Source organism: Spea bombifrons, chromosome 4 (genome assembly GCF_027358695.1).
Source record: "Spea bombifrons isolate aSpeBom1 chromosome 4, aSpeBom1.2.pri, whole genome shotgun sequence".
In the NCBI taxonomy this organism is placed as follows: domain Eukaryota; kingdom Metazoa; phylum Chordata; class Amphibia; order Anura; family Pelobatidae; genus Spea; species Spea bombifrons.
Window position 1 is genome coordinate 93541313 of NC_071090.1, and position 15180 is coordinate 93556492.

At 39.0% G+C, this 15180-nt stretch overlaps 1 protein-coding gene across 1 annotated transcript; it reads right to left on the bottom strand.

The window, feature by feature from the left end:
- Positions 1–958: 958 nt before the first annotated feature.
- On the bottom strand, positions 959–14043 carry BLM (BLM RecQ like helicase). The gene is made up of 22 exons (XM_053464956.1): positions 13956–14043; positions 13242–13342; positions 11944–12548; positions 11122–11281; positions 10788–10879; positions 9698–9827; positions 8760–9316; positions 8170–8358; positions 7539–7657; positions 7114–7227; positions 6534–6632; positions 6303–6451; positions 5982–6088; positions 5332–5492; positions 4885–5080; positions 4492–4682; positions 3830–3968; positions 3031–3230; positions 2567–2762; positions 2041–2163; positions 1501–1690; positions 959–1248 (listed from the first exon to the last, which is right to left on the bottom strand). The coding sequence occupies exons 2-22, from the start codon at positions 13337–13339 to the stop codon at positions 1077–1079; spliced, it is 3987 nt and encodes a 1328-aa protein (XP_053320931.1). The 5' UTR covers positions 13340–13342; positions 13956–14043; the 3' UTR covers positions 959–1076.
- Between the last annotated feature and the right edge of the window lie 1137 nt (positions 14044–15180).

A 15180-nucleotide genomic window follows, 5' to 3' on the forward strand; every position in this document is an offset into this window, starting at 1 on the left:
AGAAACTATAATTAAGTAAAATCTGATTAGACTTCCAATGTGGTGTACACATTTTATATGTGGATTGTTTCAATTATATTTAAAATGTAAGCCTAACACAATATTTTATAAACTGAAGTGCAACAGAGTTTGAAATAGTAACCAAAAGTACAGCCTAAATCCCATTGTAATCAGTTTCTTTCACTGTTTAATTGATAATCAATCAAGCAGCCAAACTATTAAAAGGGAAGTCCCATGAAAAAAAAATCATTATTGTCTGTTAGCATTGGAAAAAACCTGGTTTTCGTTTTGCGGCAATAAAACTTCCAGAATCTGCAGACCTAGAGGCTGCCATTGTCAGGTGTGAGATTTTGGATGATGGTAATGCCAATGAAGTGTGTTCCTCCATAGACTTTCATTAGTCTAGAATATAAGATCATTTGAGCAGGGCCCTCCTCACCTGTTTCTGTAAGTCAAATAGTTATGTTATATACTAGTTGTTATGTCCTGTCTATCCATTGTACAGCGCTACGGAATATGACGGTGCTACGTAAAACAATGAATAAGGATAGACTAGATAAGTGATTAAAATATGATAGCATGATAATGCAGTATGATAAAATGTCTGGTTGCTTCAAATAACAGAACAAGAGTACATACAAATGGTTAATATGCACCATATATTTTTAATCTGATACTAGCAATAAAAATGGTGGGAGTTCCCCCTTAATTTGAATACCTACTGAACCTTAAAATCCAAATTTGAGAGGCATATCTCAGTTGCATCTGAGGCATTTGCCCAAACCACATCATTTTTCTTAGTTATGTGTATATATGTGTATTAGTTAAATGTTAACTAAAATCAACGATTTAGGAGACACAAGTGCCCTTTCTTGGTGCAATATCAATTTCTTTACTTGCTCTCTTACTGTGGCAGTAATGACACATTAACTGCTAAACAAGGCACAAGACAATAGTATTTTTCCTAACAAGTTAAAGATTTATTTATAAGTTCTCTTTTATAAAAAAAAGTATTATTTTTAACAATATTTAGTACAAAAAGCAAAAAATAGGACATATCACAAATATATCCAAAGTCAAAGGAGCGAGTAGGATGGCTTTAAGAAGCGGCGGTTATTCTGTGGCATTGGTGGTGCCATGAACCCGGGTCTCTTTGCAGCTCCTGGCCGTGATCCACTGTTAGATCCACTGTTAGATCCACTGGATGCTTTGGAGGTATATGAATTGCTTCTGTTGTAGGATGCATTGCTACAAGCAGAACGTAAACAAAAACAAAATCCTTTAGAATACATATTCTTCCTGTCAGTTGTCGGCAGCTCATAAAAGCATTAAATGTGTATATGTATGTGCAACGGGTCATTCTAATACTCTTATCAACATGGCAATCAAAAGTCCACTTTCCCAGAAGCTATTTTACTGGTTGCTATGGTGATAAGAATACTTTGCACCATTATCATTTAGCTGAAGACAATCTGGAGCAAGCAAATGGGTTTGATCTACCTCCTGGGACGGGACTGCTGACCCTCTCCTCCGGTCTTTCTTTTCTTTGACTTCCTGAAAGAGGAGGCATTTTTCCTTTTTGTTCCTTTAGAGCTGAAATACGAGGATGTTTCACTTCTTTCCTCATCATCCTCCTCGCTTTGGTGCATTCTTGATGTACTGTTTGTTGACTTCAGTGAAATATCTTCAACTGTAAGACACCGATGCGTTTAAATGGAAATACCAAAATGACACTGAATAGAAAAATACACTCGTCAAATCACCTCCTCTTATTGTACAGCTACATTTGCTCCAGCAAGCCTCCGAAAAACAAAACGCAATCACAACAGGTCTCCTAGGACTGCATTAAGTATGTTAGCTGGCAAAAGTTGACCTTAAATGTAATCAAACTCTGCAGACTTTCTGGTCCTAGAAGTGGGGGATTCATGAATTCCGAGTGTTTAGTTTTAAGCCGTGAAGCAACAGACTAACGAAAGCTCTTCCTACTCTAAAACTAGGAAACAAATCTACATGGGTAGCATATGAGACTACGTGCCACACCTGGAAGTGTCCATTCAGAGTATTTCTGCAGAACATCTATGAGTTCGGCTCCATACTTCTCCAGTTTATCTTCTGTGACTCCGTCGATCTGCAGTAAGACATCCGGCTCAGGAGACAGGGTCTCTGGAACACAAAACCAACATCATAGGTGTCCCTTCCGTAAAAAATATATAAATTAGCAATAACAAAGATAAAGCGATATCCGCCAGCAGTGGACAGTTCAAAGACAGACTCCAGGAGCAACCATTACGTGTGTAAGACCCCGATCTGTTGATATTTTGCAGGAGAGTTCATATGGATAAATGTGATCTATACAGTTTTGTTGTTTAATACTTTGAGGTATGGTAAAGAAAACTCAATGTCAGACTTGTTATTGTTTGTTTGACCCAAATAACACAAAGCTAAAGATTCAAGATAATACAAAAGGTTGGTGTATGTGAAAGACTGCAAAAAAGAAAATCAGTCTGGAACAAATGTCATAACGCAAAATTCTGGTTTCCGCAAAACACTGAGGCAAAACATTCACCTGCGATCCTCCTTATTGTAGCCGTGTTGAAGATGTTAAAGTAATGGACGCCAAATATCTTGCCCAAACGTTTGCAGAGCTCTGTCAACTCTGCCTGGCATTTCTTCACCATTTCTTCCCTCTGGGATGTGTTTGCCACAACAGCTGACTTCTGTTTCCTTAGGCTGCTGGCATTTTCTGTGTCCTGGAACTCCACCTATCAGGACAGTAAAGAACATTAAGAATCTATAACCTAGGTTAAGCACCAAACCTCTATGGGAAGTTCACAACCTGTGCTGTCACCACAACAAAGTCTAGCCCATGTCCCTAGTTAAAGATGAAACACAGGTTAATTTTAGATTAAAGATTATCTTATTATTATTATTATGTAAGAATGATTAGCATGTAGTATTGCACATTGTGGTCAATTCCATTAAGCACTGAGCACTCGATGACCACACAAATTAACAACATGCAGAACACACCTTACTGAATCCATTCAGTACATTCAGAGCTCGCTCCCCTAGTCGCACGTATGCCACTGCTTGGTCATTTACAGTAATATAAAGCTCTTCATCCAAGATTCTATCCAAGACCAGCTTTCGGAACAATCGTTCAGCATTATGTCGTGAATAGGCAGATCCTTTGCCAAATATTCCTGTCTGCACCTTTGCAGATTTACTTCCTGGAATGAAGAAACAAGAACATCAACGTTTGTGACTCTTCTGCTGCATCACTGTTTGGAACAATAACTCCTATTTTACATCCAGAAGCAATCTCTCGATCTTCATTGCAGTGAAGGGACAAGCTGTCTTTTTATGATGGCAACAACTTGTCCAGAGATGCACAAGGGGTTAACTGCTGGTACAATACACTTTAAGTTCAGGTGCTTTATCAGAATTGTTTTAATTTAGCAATTTAGAATTAGCAGACTGTGAATTTAGCAAACAGCTAATGCTTCCCCTGGCATCCCACGACATGGAGCCTGGGGGGGCTTTCTATAGGGCTTTGGGGACTACAGATTTTGTATTGCTTTATTGGACACCATTTATCTTTTATTTCCCTTTCTCTTATATTCCTTTTTATCATTTTTCTTGTTTTAGCCAGCAGCTGCCCTAAAATGTTAGTTAGCAGTGCCAGACATCTGTGCACGTTTCTACTACTGTGGCTTGGTTTTTATTATTAAACCCAGTGTACCCAGAAAAAAAGGCAGCCCCTCTACAACGTGTTTTATCCTTTCGTTGGATTTGGGTTTTACTGCTAGCAATGTGTCACACGGCTTACCCAGAAATATATCCACCATCATGTTAAGAGTCAAGCGGTTTGAGTTATTCCTTCCCCTGCTCTGTCCCGCAGAACAGTGACTCTGAACGAACCTGATGATATTTTTCACATCATCTGTCACATCTCGTGGTTTGTAATTCTGGAAATGGCAGCAGGTCAGTATATTAAAACATACAATCCCCCAAACATCACTGTAACAAGATCATAAGCGAGAAGGACAATATGTACATTAGATGTTTACGTTTTGATATGGCAGATAAATATGTTTGGGATCTGTGGTTTCCAAAATCTACCAGGTTGTAGGTCCTGGAATGCACACCACATCAAATTAATATTTCAATATTAGTGAGCCTTAGAGGATCAATCATTGTCTAGTCATCCTATGCTTACACAAGATGATTCTGGGAAACATGCATTTTTGGGGTGGCCCTAGAAAGTCTAAAAAGTCTATTTACACACCACACATGCAAAATAAATAAATCTGGATATGAAGGCAATAGATCATTCTCCTAAAACATTTTAATTGAGCAGTAGCATTGTTTTGCGAACATATTTTAATGACAAAGTATGGATTATTAAAAACACATGAATGGGCTTTAAAAAAAAAAAAAAAACCCAAACCAACAAAATATTAAAATGACACACAAAGTAGCGAGTCTTACCTTTGCCCTGCAACAGTTGTCACAAGCCACTTGAGGGCGCTCCTTACAGAAATTTGAGTTGAAGTCCGTTTCTCCAAAGTAAGCCAGAAGCTGAATCCTGCGACATTCCTGTACATTCTCACAGTAATGCACCATGCTGAACAGGTTGTTAAAGTGGGTCTGTTTTGTTTGGCTGTTCCCATCCTTCTCCACTGGCAAAAGGACCACACAACCAGTGTTATTTCCAGTTACAACCCTCCTTTGTAAAGCACTGCAGAATCTGGTCACGTTCCATAAATCAATACATTTAAATAATAATCTCTCTAACCATTATAAGAGATCTGAGGAAAATGTTGCGGGGGTTAAAAATGTAACTTTATATAAAGATAGCATACAGCCGCCACAGTGACTTACTCTGTATCAGACGGCGAATCCTTGTCACATCATGGTAGCTGTAGAACAGCAGGCAGTGGGATGTTTCTCCATCCCTACCAGCTCTTCCAGACTCCTGGTAATATCCTTCCACAGATTTCGGTAACGAGGCATGAATTACATATCGCACATCTGGCTTATCAATGCCCATTCCAAATGCGATAGTGGCACAGATGACCTATGGGAGATACATACCGAAAAGTTATCACAGCAGTGAAAATCCTAAATGCTCACGGGAAGTAGCTTTATTTTAGCCACAGTTTGTCAATGCTTTGCTACGACATTAGAAATACACACAATGAAAATGTATTTTTATTAGAAAGTGCATATACAAAAGATAAAAGAACTGAATGTTACTGCCCCATTATTTCTCACCCTGGCTGGATGCGCACCAACAACCTCCCATCCCTTCAAATTCCCGTATCATACCTGACAGTCATCCTGATTAATCCATTTATGCTGCACATAATCCCTGTTGGAGTCACTGAGACCAGCATGATACGCCAGAGCCGCCAGGCCTTCTTTCTGCAGAGTGTCGGCCATAGTATCACACTCCTTTCGCGACAAGCAATAAATTATACCGGAATCATCTAGAAACATCAAGTTTTAGAATTCAATTCATTAGCCTCCAGTATTCTACACACATCCGTCAACACCACCAAACCATCAAAGAGATCGTCAAAGTAAATACTAAAATATCTATGTAGAGAGATTGGTTTAGCAGAGCCCTCTTGTCATTAATTCCTAGGCCTTTTATCCTTTAGTTATAAGACCCGCTTGTTCTAACCTAGAAGAGGAAATATTGCTAAACGTTAATTGAACTTTTCTGTTCAGATTATATCCCTAAATAAACAAATACAATCATGTAGTAAAAGAAGAGATAATGCGAGTGTGGACAGCAAGCTCTACCTAACCTTTTCAACTCCCCCTGAAAAGATACTATACAGCTGATTTCCTTAAAATGAACTGATCCTTAATCACCATAATGTTTTGCCTTGAAATGGTAGCAGAAATATATACATGCAGATGCTTCAACATGTCAGGCCATTGGTGATTTATGACACAGCAAGATTACTCACGAGGATGGAATTTCTTGATCCACTCCACACAGTCCAGAGCCACCTTCTTGGGTTTTTTGGGTAGGACTTCATACTTCAGATTCTCCCTATTAAAGCTCATGGTAAATCTACAAGATACAGAAAATATAGAAATAATCTAGAGACACAGATGTAAATAGATATGTTTAAACAGAGGAATTTGTAGTATAGATGCAATGTGTTTTATTTTTATCCTAACCATCAGAACAATATACATTGGTTTTACATCCTACATAATAAACGGCACAGGCTTCACTGTAAAGACCCAATTCCCTTTCCCCCCAGAAAAGGTATCACACGTACATCTGGGGTTTGGTCATTTTTAGCTGGTTCAGAACGTCCTTCTGCACGCGAGGATTTGCAGTGGCTGTGAGGGCCATCATCGGCAAAGCGGGAAATTTCTGTCGCAGCATATTGAGACGCTTGTAGTCCGGCCGGAAATCGTGCCCCCACTGGAGCGAGACAGGAGCTATTAACGTCATGCACAAAAACAACTAAGTAGTAACCAAGAATGTGTACGTTAAGATAACTTACCTGACTAACACAATGAGCCTCGTCTATGACAAAACGTGCTAGCAGCTTACGTTCATATAAATTTTGCATGGAAGACATAAGCCTTGTGCTTGCACATACCTACAAACACAAACACAATATTGATTTAATGGGTCCTGCAAACCCACAGAAGAAGTTTCAACCCCAAACAAGAGATAAAGGGATAGGGTCATTATATTGTTCTGTCTGTCCCCAGTTTACCATTTAACATTTCAATGTAGTTTTTCAATCAACGTTAACAAAAAATTCAACTACAAAATGCATGAATTTAGATATTTTCATGTCTACCACCAAGTTAATTAATGCTGTTCAGACCTCATGTAAACACACAGTTGCAATAACCTGCGGTATAAAACTCTTCACTGACATTTGTTAAAAGTTCTGCGCTTTACCAAACTGTATATTTTTTTTAGAAGCTCATATGGAGGCAGATGACATAAACCAGAGGTCTGGGTGTTGGCTATACTTGGGACACACAAGGGAAAAAGCCCTTTATTGAAGTACAACATCCATATGCATAATCCCCCAGGTTATTCATGCAGTAAGCACACTGGTTATTTACCTTCTCTGGGGTAACGTACAGGAGTTTTATAATGGGGTCTTTCTTTGAGAGCTGCAGGTAAATGCTAGCCGCTTCTGCATCCGTCTTATCTCCGGTAAGATATGTAGCAGGAATCTGCAGAAGAAAAATAAACCCTTATTGCTTCTGTGAAGTTCGCCATATATTCTCCAAGTAAACTTAGAGTTTAAGTGCCATTACACTTACAAATAACTTTGTATTCAGGCATTATTTAGGAAATACACACTGTACTAATATATATATATATATATATATATATATATATATATATATATATATATATATATATATATATATTACCAAAGCAATAGCAGGAGCAATAACGGATCTTTTTAGAATGTAATGCATTTCCTTATCTGCAATCGATGTCTTCAGGCCTATACCTAGTTTGATCTTAAAGCACTTACATCTAGAGAGGTTAACTTCTGGACCTGGTCCACGATCAGTGACCGAAGGGGAGAGATCACAATGGTAACTCCAGGGGAAATACAGCCTGGTAGCTGATAACAAAGACTCTTCCCTCCACCTGGAAAGAAAGCAGCGCAGTGTATAGGGCACTAGATACCACCAATTCAGAGCCAAGAATCTCAATGAAATGAGGTCTCTAAACTTCATCTCCATATGCTGCTACTTCTTTGTAAACATTCAGCGGTTTTATTATTTCTAAAAAAGTTGTCCCTTTGAAATGCATTAGTGGGATAAAACTGGACTTGGAAGAAAAATAAAGTGCCTATTTGTAGACAAAAAAACAACACAATTTTAACAGGATTGCTTAATACATCAGACAAAACCACTTTTTCATACAGCCTGCCTGCCTACCTAAATGTCCCACATTTTTTTTAAATCAATCATAATGCATTAGTACACATAAGCTATTCGTTGACAAGACATGCCTGTACTACTGGCAGATATTTTAAGATCTTTGTGTACTGGACTCAATTTTAACATCATATCTCAATATTCAACCCCCCCTAGCTGATCAAATATGGACCACACACATGAAAATGCAAGATAAAAAAAGAGAAAGTGATGACTTACCTGTTGGCATGAGAATGAAGGAATCCTCGCCACACAGCGACGCATTAATGGCCTCTAGTTGGTTTGTACGGAAACGATGCAGGCCAAATTTTTTGTGGAAAATTTTCATCATTTCCTTGGAATGGGGAAAGTTGAAGCCCCTAAAACGTTCATGAGCCGGGTTCTCCACTTGCATCTGTAGCAGAGAGTCTAATGACAAAAGAACCAGTTTGTAAAAGGGGTATTTTTACAGGTTACATTACAGTGCAATTATTTGCATTTTAGCATGGAAGGATAATGTTATAAAATGGTAATATCTATTTATTGGGGCCAACAGATAGCAACCTGTCTCATATTCAGCTCTTGGTCCAAATGTTGCCTCCTTTGCATTTGATAAAACAATAAAAGTTAATAATGTTCTCTAAGAAGTTCTTTCGAGAATATGGTAAATGTAAGCATAGTCATGATATAGATTTAGGTTCACTTGCAATCATTCTTGACCGAGTTTTTGTATACTTTGGAAACAGCAGACCTGGCACCTACCCTTCACAGTATGAGGCCAGAGCTATTCAACATACATGAGGAAATAAATACACATTACATAAACTGACCTGATAACCCAGAAATGCCAGTTGGTCCAGATGGTTTAAACAATGTAGTGTTCTCTTTTGTATAAGCTTGAGCCTCCTTTACTGGTAGGTACTGTGATTGAGGGGCATGGGCAGCAGGAGGCGCCACTGAACTTTCAATGCCTTGCACATCATCAAAGTCATCAATATCAAAATTATCAATATCAAAGTCAAGGTCAATGTTGTCCACAGAGTCTGTAGAACGAGTGGCTGGCCTTGCACAGGTGCTTGTGGGGACTGTTTTTTCAGTGTGCGGGGTGTTGAACCCACTAATACTAAGATCACACTCTCCAACATCTACACCTTGGAAGGAAGAATAGGTTACACTCTTCATTTGGCAGGTCGTATCCGATAGCTGATTTATTGAGTTGAATCTAAACTTTTGTCCTAAATCACCCCTTGATGAGCTGCCCGTGTTAATGGCAGGCGTCCCTTCAGGCACCCTGTTCTTTGGGGATGATGAATGCGGACATAAAGTGAACACAGATTCCTCATCAGCAGAAGAATGGAAAACAGATTCATCTGACATGAGATGTTTCCTGAAAGAGCACATATAGTATGTTAAAGCAACACACAAGTGTTTGTAACCGAGACATAGTAAGTGTCTGCACCAGTGACTTATCCTTTCCAAGGTCAGCATTACCCTTAGTACAAAACAAAGCCCTTCTGTGTCAGGCTACACAATGAGCCGGTTACAAAGAAGATGTTTGCCAACCAGCCTATTTACACTATAGAGGGTCTGCCGGGTCAACAGACTTTATTAAAAGGCACTGCATGCTTTAAGACAAGGAGTAACAGGATAGGACATCATATCACGGCGTTCCTTTTCTCGTGCAGCTTCGACTGGCCCCCAAAAGTGAATGCACTGTGAATGTATTGGTCTGCATCTATGTATATCACCTTCCTTGGACAATACATACCGTATATCCCTTTTCTTCTGGAGATCCATTCCGTAGGACAACGTCTTCAGCTCTGACAGAGGGATCTTGTCAACTAAGTCACATATCTCTAACATCACGGCCCAAAGTCCAGGTGGCACGTTCCGTCCAACTGAATGAAAAGACGCAGTAAGAAGAATCTTTATCTGACATATAGGAAGTATACGCTCTACACTCTTAAATTCATACACATATGAAAAACGCAACTACAAGATTTGTAGGTGGGAATAACTTGTTAGAGTCAACTGACAGCCATCTGTTTGGTGTGCAGGGAATGAGGTTTCCTGAAACTATTCACCAAAATTATATAAATCTTATTTCAATGCATATACAGGTCTCTTTCTTGTTTTGGCCTGTATCCCGTGGTTACATTCCAAATTGTGTGCTAGCCACCTTCTGAAACCATGCACTAACCCACCCACTGTTCGGTTCATTTTATCTATACATCCTTATCTGCCCCCCTGCAACACTTAGCCCTAAATACTGCTACAAAGAGAGCTACTACTCCCTCTTTTCACCCCTCCTTTTGTTCCAATTACCCTTACTACTCCCTTAGATAGTAAACTCATGAGCAGGAGCCCTCAAAACCTTACCATTCCTGTCAGGGACATCGTATAAAATACCATAAGGCTAGATGTCAAGCTTAACCGCAGTGTTCTCAACTCCTGATGTATATTTGTTATCTATGTGTTTACTGCCCCAGCTAAATTGTACAGTACTGCGTAATTTGTTTGTGATTAATAAAAGAATATAAATACCAGATAAATAAAATAGTTTTCAGATGACAAAAAAACCCAAAACTTTATTTTGTAGGAATCAATTAAGCAAACGACTTTTCCTATAATCTACCACAGTTAAAGAAAATCAGCTAAAAAAGTTCAGCTAAAATTTTTTCCTGAAACTTCAATATTTAGCTGCAAAACAATCTAATTGGATAATAAAACAGATTGCAATCAATTGTAGGACTTGTTTTCAGCACTGGATTTCATACATGGCTGCAGCACTTTATATTTTAAAGACCAACACTTTTACGTGGGCTACTTTACGCACGCATCCAGGATCTGGATCTTACCCTTTGAAGAACCCTGTTCCGTTAGTGGTTCTGGTACACGTCCAGGTAGACTAGTATCAATGTCGGAAGACAATGACTGCTTCTTTAGGGAACTAATGGAGAGAAACACAATTCGTCATCTAAAGGCAATGGCGTAATCTGCAATTCGAAACAGACAAGAATGCCAGACAATTTTGGCAAAATTATTTATTTAAGTAAGGTTGTGGGCGTTGGGTTTTCTTGAAATGCATACATGGAAATAAAATTACAATATAGCCACTAAAATGTAGCAATAAAAAGTTCATGCAGTGTCTTGAGATAACACTAGATCTGTACATGGAATAGAGCTGCTCACCAAATGCTTCTAATCAGTGAGGGAGAGGAAATAGAACTGTCTGTTGGGGACGGTGGAACAAAATCCGCATCACAGTCATTATCTACTAACTCTTGAGCCAGCGTCTCTGAGATACAGTCAGAATCGTCTCTCAAATTGCGAGTGGCTTCCTCTATATCACCTGAAAAAGATACAGATTACAGCTAAATAAATAGGAACATTTCAAGAATAATCAAGAACCCTTTATGGATTTTTTTTTTTTACAACAAAAATACAACAAAACAATAAAAAAAGTATCTTTATATTTAAGTTAGATGAATGTACGTTTTGAAATGGCATTTAAAAACACAAACTAACATTGAGTTATAGATCCAGAAGGAATGGAAGTCAGCATACAAACAAAGATGTGCCAGCAAACTACTACACAATCCCTATATACAAGTGGAGTCTTTATTAAAGATTGACAAAAGAGCAATGTTTGGGAGGAATGTAAAGGAACTATGACTGTGAGGTATACAAAGTGACCAAGCACTCCTTTTACAAAGACCAATGTAATATACTGTAGCTTGCATAAGTTCATTTTTCAATCTTTGCACCAGAATCCCTTTTTATATATAACCCAACACATGTCTGTTTTGTGTGCATGTGCTCTGGATGAGAGGAAAATCCTTAATAGGATTTTTTTTTCTAATTACTAGTGTATACTGCTTTACCGACTTGTAGGCATTACAACGGTACAATATTTTCGCACAGCACTTGGACCAATATTATCACATTTGCAAAAACAAAAAAGGTACTAAAACAAATTTACATTTTTGTTAATAAATAACCACCAGAACAGACCCAATAATTTGTTGTCATCCGTTGCCACATTAACTGGTTTTGGAACTTCCAGCTTCTGATCAGGTAGAATGAGTGGTGCTTCAGGAACCCCTGTATCACTTGTAGAAGAAAGCCTGGCAGAGAGCCTTTTTGCACTGGGCAATACGCGTAGGCTCAGGCTTTTAGGAGATGTCACCTCTCGAGTTTTGCTGCATTTCTGCGTTTTGCTCAGCATTTGACTCTTGGGAGACACAGATGTGTCAAAATCATCGAGATCATCCCAATCATCCAGGTTATGTGTGGAGCTAAAAGAGGAATTGCAGTCTATTATCTCAGAAACCTGTGCTGCTTGTTGGACACTCGTGCTTTGGGAAGTATTTCCTTGAATGTTTTTCTTAGGTAGGAGTTGCTTTGAGGGCTCCGGTGGTTTGGTGCAGATGGGGTTGAAAAATGCATTAATTTTAGCATTTTCTTTAGGCTTTTGCGAGGTAGATATGTTTTGTGATGAAATTATGCTGTCAGCCGTATTCACATTCTTTTCCTTGAGAGGGACATGATGCTTTATCTGAACCAGTGCAGGTGAAGACAATCCATCTGGTGAGGTTTTCTTTTTAAATGTAAAAGCACTGTAATAAAAATAGGAAGAGCTATAAATCACTGCCTTGTAATAACAGAAGACATGGGCTCCCTGTTGCTGCAGCATTACCAACCTAAACACAGAAATCCCATTACTTGTATCATTATGGGGTGCGCCAAAATACTACGGTACGAGTGCTTGTGGGAATAGGGTTACATTCTCTTTCTTGAATTACTGATGTGCAGTTTGAATTGCATCTGAAGGGAGGTCTTTGCCAAATAAAATAAAATATACTATATATACAGCTAACAAAACATCAGGTATTCCTAGAAACGAATGTTTCCATGTAGAATCAACGAATGGCTCATATGCCCAGGGATACATGTTTGTTCACCTGCTCTCACTTTCAATATTTACACACTAAAACGAACATGGACAATACACTTGAATTGAAGCATGCTTTGACAAAAGAGCCGCAAACCCAACAACTATCTTACATTGATAATTTCATCGTCACGTAACACCATCGTACCCTGGCTTTTGTAACCTAATTAGTAGTATGCGGGACAACACAAAAACATCCGTAACATGATGATATTTCTATATTGCCAAAAAGCAAGTATATTCATTTGGATGGTGGCATTAGCATGTTCTGCATTTTTTTTTCTCTCCTTTCTCCTTTCCTTTCTCTCAGGGCACTTAGGAATAAGAGCACTAAGAGTTGTAAAGTTTACGTACTTACCTTGGCTTCGGCTTCTGAAGAGAGAGCTTGCTGCAAGTACCCTTTGCGGTGAACAGTTCAAGTTGTTTCTGGAGGTTGTTCAGAGGAAGAGCAGCCATACTCTGAAATAAATATATTATATATAAACTATCTGTTCCACTACGCATAAAATGCATTATATTGCTTATTTTATACTTCCTAGCCCCTCCCCATAATTATTCTTTCATCTGACTAACAATAATAACAATAATAACAATAATAATTGCATCCCAATTACTACTTCCTAGTCTAATAAGATGTCATTCAAACCTGAAGGAGAAACTTGTCAAAAATGATGAGAGGCTAAATAAATGCCATGAAAAGTACCATATTTAAATTCCAATCTAGATTATCAGTGAAGTAATATACATTGTCTCTTTATTATTATTTATTGTTTTATATAGCGCCGTCAAATTCCGTAGCGCTGTACAATGGGCGGACAGGACATAACAAGTAGTATGTAACATAATTTGACTTGACACGGAACGGAACTTTGACACGAGCAATACATTCCAAATATGGCACGTGCAAATGTAATACAAAGAGGCCTGGACGGTAAAATACCGTCGCTATACAATTAAGGAACGAAGCTTTTACACACATAAAACACGTAACGACGGGGGGGAACGGGAAATTACAATTGGACTTCAGGAAAGTGGTGTGCAAGCCGGTAGTAAGCCCGGTTCGTTATTATACCTGCAGTTTTATTCGTCCCTATTACATCCCAGGGCCGGTAGCTGCGTTTTCACCGTTTCTGTAATGTTTTCGCTGTCTGACTCTGTTCGCGCCGAATCGCCGATTCCTCGATAGAAATCTCATTGGTTGACCGTGTACAAGCGGAGACGTGACTCGACCACGCCCCTAGTAACGCAGCAGGGAGACGGCGCGCATAAATTACGTCATTCGCTTAGTCCCTGCATGAGCGCCACGATAGAAATATTAGTGTTGTGTATTGTGTTATAACTGCTGGTTGGTAAACGGCTCCGTGTGTTAAAATACCGTGCTGCTCTCTTTCCAGAAGAGCCTTTCCCTTCTGTGTAGTGGAAGGTCAGCTCCAATGAACCTCAGACGCCTTTTATCTGGTCAAGGCCCGCGAAACATAACCATTGTATTTTCTGTACAGCTTTTTCCATAGTTAATAATAATATAATATACAAAACGTCTCGGTTTCCAGAAAAAATGGAACCGTGCAGGATCAATTCCAGAGCGTTACAGACAGCAGGGAAAAGGGGACACACTAGAACGAATGACAAAATGGAATGCCCATAGACTACAATGGCCAAAGATCTAAATGATATGCCTTAACCTTCTGTTTAAAAAAAACTTTTTATTTTTCCATTATAGTCTATGGGCATTCCGTTTTGTCATTTGTTTCAATACGTCCCGGGAAAAGCTACAGAGCAAGAGAGGTATGTCTGCAGACAGGTTGCTTTAGGGACAGACTAATCAGGAGCTCCAAGTTGGGAGGGCGGCTTAGTTATAAAACTTATGTAGGCCAGTATGTCTAGGATTTATAATATATCATATATAGCGTTTGAAAACGAATGATGCAGAGATGGGTGACATTGTGTAAAAGTTAACCTTTTTTTCTGACCGCATTAAAATGAATGACACCAGCCACCTAACAATGAGTCATTACACCTTACCATTATAACTGTATAATGTTATAAGTATGTTCCTGTTTACATGTGTTCGGGTGCTTGAAACATGTTCTAGTCGTTCCAGCTTTTGGAACCTTGCAGCCTGAATACCATGTATGGCAGCCAGAAAACACTGCACTTGTAATGCAGCCAGATCACTAAAAGTGTGCTTCAGCTGTGCCAGCACCGGGGAACAGTGTTGTAGTGTGTACCAGCTGTCCTGATGCGTTGATCACTATGCTGAACCATTCTAAAAGCTGTCGGAAGCCTTATACTTTTCC

Bases quoted from the DNA above. Each gene is read 5' to 3' on its own strand.
- BLM (XM_053464956.1), bottom strand. From the start codon at position 13,339: ATGGCTGCTCTTCCTCTGAACAACCTCCAGAAACAACTTGAACTGTTC. The intron at 6,633-7,113 runs GTAAATAACCAG...TTGTGTTTGTAG, and splicing joins TGTACGTTACCCCAGAGAAG to GTATGTGCAAGCACAAGGCT. The intron at 5,493-5,981 runs GTGAGTAATCTT...TGATGTTTCTAG, and splicing joins GATCAAGAAATTCCATCCTC to ATGATTCCGGTATAATTTAT.